The sequence below is a fragment of the Chinchilla lanigera genome, unplaced genomic scaffold, assembly GCF_000276665.1.
Source record: "Chinchilla lanigera isolate Chin_1 unplaced genomic scaffold, ChiLan1.0 scaffold00136, whole genome shotgun sequence".
NCBI lineage: Eukaryota > Metazoa > Chordata > Mammalia > Rodentia > Chinchillidae > Chinchilla > Chinchilla lanigera.
Window position 1 is genome coordinate 762,677 of NW_004955537.1, and position 12,153 is coordinate 774,829.

A 12,153-nucleotide genomic window follows, 5' to 3' on the forward strand; every position below is an offset into this window, starting at 1 on the left:
GGCAAAGCTGGCTGGGGTAGTAGGTGGGACCTGTTAGTTACAAGATCCCAAACATACGTGCAGGACAGTTCCAAAGCCCTGCATGTGGACTTCTCTTGAGAACTAGGATGGCCTCAATTTGATGTCAGCCTGAGGCATGAGATCCCACTGCCACCTCTCAGGACCCGCATGTAGGAGTTCTCATGGGTTTTCTCAAGATTTGGACAATATAAGGGACACACCAATGCCGCGAAGAGCATAACTTTCCACGATAGCCCATGCTGTGCTTCCCACATGTGGTGTGTACTTTTATTTTTGCTGTTACCCTTTTTCACTTTATTCAGGCCAAGCTTGCTCTGCAGAGCCAGTTTCTCCCCTACTATTGGCTTTTACTTTCTGTAATAAACTTTGGCACTGCTTTTTGCTCGTTTTGCTCAATTCTTTGTTCGAGACAAAAAGAATCAGGAATCCAACTCCAGATGGAAAGGCAAGCAACCCAGAACCAGCAACGTTCACTTGGCAAGCCACTTTTAGAAGCAGGCTACCCCACAACAGTTTGGTCTGCCCCTACTGCAAAAAAATAAACAAACCAGGAAAGCAAAGCCTATATGCTGTCAGTGTAAGTGTTACTTCCATATGGAACATGCTGTTATCCTGTGAAGACTGACTTAGGGGTGATTATTGAAGTAAAGATGACTTCCATGGTAAAGTTTTATTTGTATTTTCATTGTAGTTCACATAGTTCAAATTTATTTCTGTTGGTATTTTTTAGATTTTATAAGCATGTAAACAATTGATATTGAAAATGTTGGTGTTTATTCTAAACACTCATTGTATATTAGAATTTAATATTTATTTTATTGATATTTTATTTCCCTGGTAAGTACACATTATATAATATAATAAAACTCATAAAATTCAAATAAATAATTCATCAATAGAAATACTAAAAAATAAATGTGGGCATTTATACTGCTTGGTAGTGGCTCCTTTTAAAAAATGTGCAGTGACGCCTAATTCATTTCCCTGTCTCCCACTGGCCTATAACTCTGTGAGGTCAGAGACCCACTGGCCTATTTATTATTGTATACCCAGTGTATAGCTGGTCCCAGCACACAGTAGGCTTTTGGTAAATTTTGTCCCACAAATAAGTCTGGAAATTAGACCACAAACCCTTTCTAAAGGTGAATCACAAATTTATAATTTTTAACTCCTAGCGGCCAAAGTGAAAGAGGATCAACATGATTAAATAGAGAAACATAAAAATAATTGCTCAGGAAAAAAAACATCACATCCTCAACCCTTCTTGACCCATAGTCCCCCTCACTGACACCCCTAGGTCGTGCCTATTTTTTCCTGGTAACATTTATCAAAACAGTTATAATTCACGGGGTAACTGATTAGTTGATGTTTGTCTCCTTCCCCACTTGTATTTCATCTGTTCCTTTAGCCCTGGCACCTGCATGAGTAGATGCTGTTTTATTCAGTAAATTAAAAGGACCATTTTTGTGCCATTAAGTTTAGAAATCAATCCTCCGGCCAATCTTCAGGAGAAGGTACAGGATTTGTAAAGTAGGGATGAATGATTTCCATAACATCCACACAACGGACATACAGGTGAGAGTCATAGGTCTGTTCCTTAAAACGACTTGCAACAGAGGCCGCAGGCAGCGCTGTGAAGTGCAGTACGGACAGAAAAACTCCACGGAGAGCCAAGGAGGTGCAGTGCAAGGGAGAAGCCACCCAAAGACCTGGCTGGTATGGAGGAAAATTATAAATCATCTGCTGGTGTTCCTGCATAAGCTACTCTAACCTGGGTGCCGGGTAGATTTCTGAGGGGCAGTGAATTCAGTATTAACCCTGAGATCCATGGAAACTATTCTGAATGTTAAAATACAGTGAGGCTTTCTTTCAATAGCAGTTGAACTTGAGAGGTAAACTTCATATCCACCAGAATTAATTGATGGTCTTCATGGAAACATGATGTGCTATAAAAATAATCTGGTAGAGACATCTGTCTCACGTAGGGCCCATTATAATGCACACTGCTATTATATATGACCTTATAGTATAATCAGACACTAATACCTCAACATATTTTGAGGGGAAAAGTAGTAAAAGAGAATGAAAAATTCACTTTGTAAAAGTGTGCTCTTAAGCCTAATAATAAACTCTTAGTTGACAAGTATTCCATAGCTACCATCATCACATATCCCAGATTTAGGGAGACAGTTATTATTTTTTGTTTTTTTGAGACAGGGTCTCACTTTGTAGCCCAGCCTGGCCTCAAGCCCATGGTGATCCTCTTGCCTCAGCCTCCCAAGTGCTGGGATTATAGACCAGTTCTGATTGCTTGGAATTTTATTTTAGTAGAATTTCATTATTTTTAATTAATACATTATATGGCAAAATTAAAAGACCTAATTTTTAAAAAATAACAGACCTAATGAAAATAAGTGGACAGATGAAAAAATAAATATCTTTGAGATCATATATTCTGAGTTTATGGTTCAAAAATAAGGTAAACATTTCAAGTACCCCCACCCACAGGAACCCGTCTAAGCCTCTCCAACTAGTTAGGTACTCCTCATTTCTGAATCTACCCCAGCTCCTCCATCGGCCTGTGGTAGATGCAGTAGGTACCCCTCCTTGGATCCATGGAGCCTCTTCTGATACTTCTGCCACAGCATTTACTACATTCCACTGAGATTATTTAGATTTGCTACTTGCTACACTCAGAAAAAGGACTGTCTCCTTTCAGCTCCAATAGCTGCAGCAAGGGCTGGTAAAACCTTCACAAAACTTCCACAAGCCCTGCAGAACCACCTCAAACAAACGATCTATGTGTAACTCACATACCATAGAGCTTCAAGATGAACTCCATCTCTTGCTTCTAACCAAGCTGCACCCCTAATACCCTCCCAGTGTCACAGCTTAAGAGAAAGTCTTCTGCCCACAGTTCCTAGCACTGAGCTGGGCACAAAGCAGGCCCTCAATAAATATTTGAGGAACTGAATTAAGACTATGAAATGACCCCGTGACTTTAAAGTTCCTGTGGTCTGCCTTTTTTCCACCTGAGTAAGACAAATGAGCTTTGTACAAGAAAACCAATTATTGTATTTCAGTTGGTGGGAAATCACAGGGCCAGGGATATAGCTCAGTGGCACAGCGCCTGCCTGGTAAGCAAGAGGTCATGAGTTCGATTCCCGGTACCAAAACCAACAACAACAACAAAAACATGGAAAAACATGGACATCACAAAAAGTTCCTTACATCAGCCAACTCAAAAACCCAAGGGTCAAGCTGAGCGTGGTGGCGCACACTTGTAATCCCAGCACTTGGGAGGCTGAGGCAGGAGGATCGTTGTGAGTTTGAGGCCAGCCTGGGCTGCAAAGTGAGCTCAAGTGCAGCCTGAACTGCATAGTGAGACCCAGTCTCAAAATGACAACAAAACAAAACAAAACAAAACAAAACAAAAAAATCCAAGGGCCTTGGATGTTTCCAGGCAACACTTCCCAAAGGTGATTTGTAGACAAGGATCACTAAGCGGCCAGTATGTCAATATTCTCTGGGTACCCACTGTGCACTCCGCATTCTCCCAGCTGCCTCAGAGTCAAGTGACTTAATCTAATATTGCAAAATTGATGAGCAGTGAGGAGACTGAGAGATTTAGAAAAAAAAAATTCACCTAGCAAGCACCCAACGGCGTCATTAGATGTATGTAAACCTCAATAGTTATCATTTCAAACTCTGGGCCAGGCTCCAGACATTTGTATCCAAGGTCTATCTAAGAGATATACTTCTGTCTCTGAGCAATGGTTCGTGCACCTGTCATTAGCACAATGCTCACTGGAAAGGCACCTTTTAACCTGGAGGAACACGGCATCCAACAAACACCAAGTTTACATAATAAGTGCTTGGATTCTCATTTCACATGATGAGAGGTTTCTTTCTTTCTTTTTAAAAGTGATTCAACCCTTTAAAATAGCTGTAGTCAACATATATTTACCTAATCTGAGTTCAGAGGAATATGGAAAAACTCCCATCTGTTTGTAGGTTTAAATGACCAAGGGCTGGGAGTTCAGGCTTGCACCATCACGCCTGGCTTTACTATTTTATCATCATGGTGTAACATTGACAGTATCAATACTACTTTGTTTTCTTCACCACAGTGTAGTCCAAGCTAGCTTGGAACTCACTGTGTACCACAGGCTGACTTTGTATTCACAGGATCCTCCTGCCTCAGCCTCCTGAGTGCTGGGATTTTTTTTGATCAGGAGAAAATTTTAATGGTCTATTTTTTATCATGTTGGCAAGCAACTAGGTTTTATTTTTCAGAATTAACACACCCATCTCTTGAAGTGATTATGTATCAATCAGTTGTCCCTAAACACTTTTTTGTTTTGTTTTCTCCAGACGAGGTCTCGCTATGTAATTCAGGCCAGCCTTGAACTTACTATGTAGTCTAAGCTGGCCTCAGAATCACAGCAATCTTCTGCCTCTGCCTCCAAAGTTCTGGGATTACAGGCATGCGCCACCACATCTGGCCCCTAAACACTTTTTGAATAAATTTTCTCACATAATTTTTAACACTATTCTGGTAGGTGCAAAGTAATTATTTTTTTCTTGATTGATAATATTGTTAGAGTAGGTAGTGGATCAAAAACAGGATACATGGTACATGCCTGTAACCCCAGCACTTGGGAGGCTGAGGCAGGAGGATCATTGTGAGTTTGAGGCCAGCCTGAACTATATAATGAGTTCAAGGCCAGCCTGGACTACATAGTGAGACTTAGTCTCAAAAACAAAAACAAAACAACAATAAAAAAGAACAAAAACAGGATATAAGACATGAATAAATTCTGTTATAGGACCTTCCAGCAATCAGATTTTCTGAATAATAAATTGATGCAAATATATTAATAAGGTGAATGAATTCAAATTTCATCATGAAAAAATCCACTGATATGTTCAAAGACACAATGCATCATCTCATAAGAATTTCTTTTTATGTGTCATACTTGCAAATAGTTCCTGCATTGGTGAAGTGATGTTCTTTTAGCAAATGTAACATCGATGGGTACCTAGTAACCTCATTGTCAAATGTGACATCTCAGTTTCCTTTTGAAACAGGTGCAACAAGTCTATTCACAATGTCATATGATTTATTACTGTATGAATAAAGACCTGGTGGCTGAATTCCAGGATAAGTTTCTAAATTCAAGGTATAATATGTCTTCCCATCTACCAGGACATATTTTGGAAGGTTTACTTGGCTGAAGGTCTGTTTGCCATATTTGGAAGGTTCATTACTGCCAAAAGCTACAACCACCGCAAAATGATGCAAGTTGTTCATCAATTGTCCTGTATTCGGATAGTGTATAAATTGCTTGACAGTTCAAACAGAAACAAAACTTTCAAAAAATAAGCCAATAGCAGCCAAACTTTTGGTAATTTTTTCTTTCTTAGCAGGTCTTTTTGTTGTCAAAACATAGGCAATTTTGAAGGAAACCAAATCTCTTGAGTGTTATTATTGTAAAAATCTTGACACATCTGTCACTTCTCCATAAATCCTCTAGATTCTGACAATTAGAATGATAAAGTCCTTCATCATTCATAAAATCCTTTATCATCTGACTTTTGGCTCAGATAGTGAGGAGTCAAGATAAATATATTTTTGAGCATTACTATTGGTGCATACAGAATGTGTTACTTGTATTTCATTATTGGTGTGTTTCACAACATCTTGTAGCATATCTTCCATCACAAAGAATTTTTGACACTGAATCACAGTGCTGGCATTCTGTCCAATATGTTTCACCCCTGCCAAGAGACTAGTAACAGCTATGGTGGCTTTCCTCACGACAGCCCATGCCGCTTTCCCCAGGGTCTTCTTTTATCTTGCTTTTTTCTCTTTTACTCGACCCAAGCTCACTCTGCAGAGCCAGTTTCTCCCCTACTCTTTCTCTCACACTTTTACTTTCTCAAATAAACTTGGTCACTGCTTTGTTGCCCATTTTTGTTCAATTCTTTGTTGAAGATGAGAGGAACCTGGGATCTAACTCCAGAAGGAGAGGGGAGCAACCCAGAACCCGGTAACATTTAGCTGACGAGCCACTTTTAGAGGAGGCTACTCAATAGCAGGTAACCATGTTTAAAGGTGTGCAAAGACAGTAAAAACAAAACAAAAAAAAACCCTAACAATCTTTTTGACCTAGTTCTAATGTTGGATGATCATTCAGGTATATATGACCATTTTGACCAGTCAAATATTTGCATTACAATTTTCTTCCTTGTCTGAATCCAGGTCTTCATTCTGAACTTCTCTGGCTGTCCTATCTTGCTAGCTTCTTTGGCTTACATGATCCAAGTCATCACTGGTAGCTGACTCCAATGAAAGAGATGACCCCTTTCAACCTCCTCCAAAGTTGTAAAAGCAGACTTCATGTGACATTGTACTGGACTGGGCTAATTCTACAAGAAAAATCAAAACTTTTAATAAATTATAAATACACAGAAACGTAACAGCACATAATGTGGGTGAAACCCATCTGTTGGCACTTTGACACATGTGCATATACCTTGCCATTCAGTCTACCAAGTGGGTGAACATGAAGATTGCTTCCTGTGTTCCTCCAGCACGGCTACTGAGACACACAGCCAGCTGCCATTACACTCTAGTAAATATTTCCACTAGAAAGGTATGGCATGGGCATCTGCCACCTTGAGTGAGGAACCAATTAAAAGACAATTTGGTGAGTGCTGTGGTTGGGAAAGCCCAGGAAGCAACCAAAGACTGAGAGGGAAGTTCTAACACCAACTTAGAGAGAAACATTCCAGATTACATTGGGGAAGCAAAGACCAAGCCGAGCTGTGATATAATAAGACAGAGCGGAGATGGGATGTGCCAGGTGAGGTCTGTGCAAAGGTCCCAATAACGGAAAGAGCAAATGGAGCGTTTGGGGAACTGAGGGTTCCAAGTGGCCGGAGCGTGCAGTGGGTGACAGGGCCGAAGGGGCAAACTGAGGCCAGTGTGTGGGGAGCCTCATCAGTCATGGTGTGATTTGCAGTTTGTCTTGAAGGCAAAATGGTACCTACCTTTTAGTTTGTTTCAGTTTTCCTCTCAATTGTACACACATAGAGCTTTAAATACTTTCTTTAATAAAAGAAGAGTATAATCAACTAATTCTCTAAATAGAGAAAGTCTGCTCGCTGGGCGGAGGCGGCGGGGAGAAGTGCACACCTGTAATCCCATCACTTGTAAGGCTGAGGCCGGAGGAGCGGCATGAATTTGAGGCCAGCCTGGGCAACAGAGTGAGTTCAAGGCCAGCCTGAACTCCATATTTGAGACAGTAACGAGACTCTGTCTCAAAAAAACAAAAAACAAACAAAAGAAGAAAGCTCAAGTGAGGGAAACTCAATCTAACAATGATATAAGGATAAAACAGAAGCAATAAGAAAGGACATACGTGCACTGATAGTGTCTGCCTCTGGGAGAAAAACTAGGTGTCAAACGGTGAGAGGGAGCATGTTTTGGTTTGGGGTTATTTTTGCAAGCGGAATCAATGTAATGCAGGACACATTTCATAAGATTATTTATAATAGTCATCCAAAGAATGATGTACAAGAGAGTACAGGAAATCTGTCCACACACTATAGACCAGGGCCTGGCTCCCATGATAATGTCCTACATGAGTCCAGCTGAATACCTTGAGCCCATAACAATGCCTCTCACAAATCCAACTGGAGGCCCAGAGCCCATGACAATGTCTCATTCAGGCCTGTGTCACGGATATGTGCTGGGAAGGCCCAAAGGTCAGTGGTGGAATCTAGGAAGTCTGTGCCAGCGGAATGAAGGATCTGTGCTAGCAGGCTGAGGGATCTGCACTGGACCCAGGAAGCGACACACTGTTATGGTTGATACAGTGTTATGGTTGATATGTGTCAACTTAGGGAGTCTAGAGGTTTGGCTAAGTGACTCAGCAGGGAGCCAGGGTGCTTACTTTGTATATATCCTGAGCCTGTGGAAGAGGAGGGCATGGAGATTATGTGAGAGCTACAAGCCCCTTAGGTGGGGGTAGCCTGTTTACAAAGTAAGGCAGGGAAAGAAGCTGCTTGCCGCCATTCCTCCCTTTTTGCTCTGGCTGCTTTGCTGTTCGGCTGCCATTCCCCCCTTTGCTCTTGTTGCTCTGCTACCTTCTGCCTCGGAGCCAGCCAAGCATGGACTGAAACCTCCACAAACTGTAAGCTAAATAAATGTTTCCTTGCTTCATTTTGGGCGTTGGGTATTTTGTCTCAGCAACGAGAGAAAACTAACCAAGACACACACAAAGTAAGAATCAGAGCTCCTCTGAAAAGTACCACAGCCATCCTCAGCAACACTGAGGTCCCTAGCTCTCCCAGTGGTGAAGACAGCTGAGCTCCCATCAGGAAATCCAATGAAGCAAGCTTTTCCAGGAGACTAGCAGTGCACCATCTTCCCCTGTGGAGCCAGGAAGTGATGCTCAAAGTGAGGACCAGAGCTCCCCAAAGTGAACTGAAGGCATTCTCAGTGACAACAAGGTCCTGAGCTCCTTGAAGGATGAAAACAGCTGAGTTCACCAAGAAAGCCAGCATCCTCCAACAGAACCAACAGCTCCTCCAACAGAACCAACAGCTCCTTACCGCTTCTTCCAGCTTCCAACAGCCTCACTTCTTCTTCTCCAGTTCTTCCTCTTATGCTGCTGGCAACAGTCCTCAGGTGGGCCTCCCACACCCAACACTGTGCTAACTCAGTTCCGCTGGGGCTTATAAGTTGACCACCAGTTGTCAATCCACCACAGAGGGCTTATTATGTATTCCTTTTCCCCCCTTATGTATGTACCATTTACATATTTATTAAAAACTAAATAAACTATAATGTGAGAATACCCCAATCTATATAAAAAAAAACCCATGAATTTAATAGTTGCAGTCTCTCGCCCCATTTCTTACCCAGATAAGCTATGAGAAAGTCACTTGACCATGACAACATACTGATGTGGACGTGAAAAAAATCAAGGAAGCCTTAGTGAAGAAACAAGAGTTGGTGATGGGCAGAATGCAGGAAGCAAAACAGAAAGAAGATTCCAAATGAACCTTCCTGTTTGCCCTCAGGAGGGAGTTTGCATTTGCCCCATCTTGGCTTCATCATCTGTAATCTGGTAATAAGGATGCCAAATGTATTACAGGGTAGGAATGGGAATTAAGTATGGTAGAGCCTGGTTATTAAAAGGTGAACAAGACTTTATCTGGGAAGGAAGCTGAGGCATAGGCAGGTTAAGAAACCTCCAGGAGATTCCAATCTGGTGTGGAGGAGACATACAGTAAATAGGCAGTTTCAGCACACTATGATAAGTTCTCAGGGTGGGCATCTGGTATGCTAAGGAACATGTAGGTAGGATGCTGTCTTCCTCGGGTTCCCCAGGAATAAAGCCTGAGATGGGGCTCCAGTGTAAATGTCTGAGGAATATTCTCAAAAGAGGCCTATGAGAGTGAAAGAAGCAGCACACAGGGCAGGAAAGAAACTAGGCAAGATATACGTCCACCTGAGAGAGGCTATGCTGGAGAAGAGCCAGTGGTCCCCCAGAACAGTGGCCAGGCAAATGGTTCATTTTTGTATCTCCTATAGCAGTGGTGGTGAATGCATGGCACGTGTGCCACAGCCAGCTGTTTGTTATCACTGAACGTGCTAAAAGGTTCGCCATCACTGATCTATAGCATCTTCACACTGTCAGTAAGCACCCTGTCATTGTGTACTATGTTCTACCTTCATGAACATCAAATGCTTCTCAGAAGAATTTGTGGCTGTAGGCCGCCTGCAAACGTGTCCCTCGCATTTCTGACCTGACGCTGAGCGTAGCTTGCACAGACCGGTGAAGCAGGAGCAGTGATGGCCCACTGGGAAGGAGCCGAAGGCTCCAGATGCCCTTGCAGAAGTCCACTAACTAGTTTCCCGGAATCTAGACATTTAGTCACTTTCCTGAGACACAGACTAGAATATGTCATATCTTTAACTCCTTCAAAAGAGATAGGTAAGAAGTGGCAAACTGCTTCTAGGAAAGGAAACAGGACCCCTGGAGTTTGAGCGAGAGACTGGCTTTTCATGATTATTCTTGTGTAGTGTTGCGGAGGGGTAACAACGTGCATGGCTTTGTTCACTATTTAAAAAAACAAAATCCTCTCCTCAAAAGTTCCCGCTGCTTTCCACTATCGTCAAAGGAAAGCCCACTTCTTGACTTGCTTTATAACCTCTCCACTTCACGGCGCCCCAACCTCTCTAGCCCACTCGGCCTCGGCTGCCCTAGACTTCCAGTTCACCAGTGTCCTGCTTTTCCTTCTGCCTCACCTTTTCTTCCCTGCTCTCCTTTCTCCATCTTTGTCAGGAAACTTCAGTCTCAGCTTCAGAGGCACTCTTTCACGGCAGACTTCACTGCCTGAATCCCCACCCACTCGCTCAGTCAGCCTCCCCCGCTGGGCATCCCCGCATTTCAGCAGCAGGAACTTAAGAAAACCTGGATGTAGCATAATGAGCGGATCAATTTGCCTAAGAGGTCAGGGTCCTTTGGGGGCCAGCGCGGTGCACGGCGCGGTGTGTGCTCGGGAAATGTCAGCTGGATGAACCTAGTATCAGCCTTTGTTCATCGCAAGGGGTTGCCGTGAGGACCCGTGTGGGAAAGGGAGGCGACGAGGAGTGGCAGCAAGAGGCCCTCTTGGACTGCTTTCTTGTAGGCGGAGGCGACACTGTCATAGCCCCACGGCTGACAGCTCCAAAGGAGGGAGGACGACGAGGAAGCTCGAAGGTGCTGCAGGAGGAGAGGGAAGTCAGGCGGCTAATGTGCCTTTCGTTAGTCGTAACACGGCCTTTCCCCGAAGGAAAGGAAGCCGGGACCACCCGCTAGGCCCGAAAGCACCAAAGATGAACCTCCGCGACCTGGAGCGGAGGGCGTCCCGCGCCTGCGCACTTGGGCCCGCCCACGCGCCCGGGACCCGCCCCGCCCCGGCCTTCTGCGTGCGCACCGCCTAAAGCCCGCCCCCCAGAAAGACTGCCGGCGCATGCGGCCGGAGCGGAGCACTGGCTGCTGGTGGCTCAACGCGCCGGTCGCTGGCTCTGGTCTGCAGCTGACGGGAGGATCTGAAGCCGGTCTCGGGTAAGCTGAGTCCAGACATCCCGGAGGAGGCACTTTCCCGTGCAGGAGTCGGCGGCGCCCTTCGAGCGCGGTACGGACAGCCCCGCCACCGGTGATGGATGCCGCTCCCCACCAATCAGGGGCGAGGTGGACCGGCGTCCTGCCCAATGGGCTGTGTGTCTAAGGAGAGTGGGCGGGAGGCCCGGGGCGGCTGAGTGCCGGCTCCCGCGCGCGGGCCGCGTGGCCGGGCGCCGCAGGAGAGGGGCCCGTCGGTCCGGGGCTTCCGCGGAGCGCTACAGTGCCCGGTGGCGGCGGTCATCCCGGCCTGGCCTGTGGCTCGGAGAGCACTAGGGACGCGCGGAGTGCCCTGCGCTCAGCCTTCTCCCGGAAAGCAGCTCCCATCCCCGCTATCCGGCCGCCGTCCGGGGCTCTGTCCACTGGCAGGGAGCGCGCAGGTCCGACGTGCCCGCCGCCGTGGGTGGGCCGGGCGGCCGTGGCCCTCAGAGGCCGCGGCCAGGGCGAAGGAAGGGCCTGTGCGCCCGCCGGCCAGGCGCTGTCCCCTGGCCCCGCCGCAGTCCCCTCCTGTCCGCGGCCGCGTGTGAGGATGGGGCGTTCTAGGGAAGTTCACTGCGTGTGCGTGGCGCGCTTACGTCCGCGCTTATTGTAATTTCCTATCCTCCGCAGCCCAGTGACGCTGGCAGTACGTAGGACTCACCCCATTTTACTGCGATGTGAACCCGGGCTTACTGGGGACTCAAGTAGGGTCTCCGCGCACGGGCGTGGAGCTGGACTTGACCTCACAACTTTGATTACTGCCCTCCTCCCCCGCCCCCTGGTCTGTGGTGGATTATCTCTGATGCATCTTGATTTATGTTGCTTCTGTGCTTGAAAACCTGATGTCTTCCCATCACTTGCAGAATACAGTTCAGCTGGGCTTTTAAGTTTGCACGAGTGACCCGATGCCTTCCTCCCTACAGTTTTCTTGGCATTTGTCTTTGTTCTCACCTGCCTGTTCAGTCTCCCGTGC

The 12,153-nt window shown here is 45.5% G+C and overlaps 1 protein-coding gene across 3 annotated transcripts in view; it reads left to right on the top strand.

Annotated features, from left to right (window-relative positions):
- The first annotated feature begins 10,987 nt into the window (after positions 1 to 10,987).
- Ctps1 (CTP synthase 1) overlaps positions 10,988 to 12,153 on the top strand; it is a 37,421-nt gene continuing 36,255 nt past the window's right edge. Inside the window, exon 1 of one of the 3 annotated variants that reach the window (XM_005410582.2) lies at positions 10,988 to 11,147. In XM_005410582.2, the coding sequence (XP_005410639.1) occupies positions 11,053 to 11,147 (95 nt within the window). In that variant the 5' untranslated portion in view covers positions 10,988 to 11,052. Of the gene's footprint in view, positions 11,218 to 11,325; positions 11,582 to 12,153 lie in introns of those variants that run through there. The other 2 variants (XM_005410584.2, XM_005410585.2) reach the window with 2 other exon arrangements.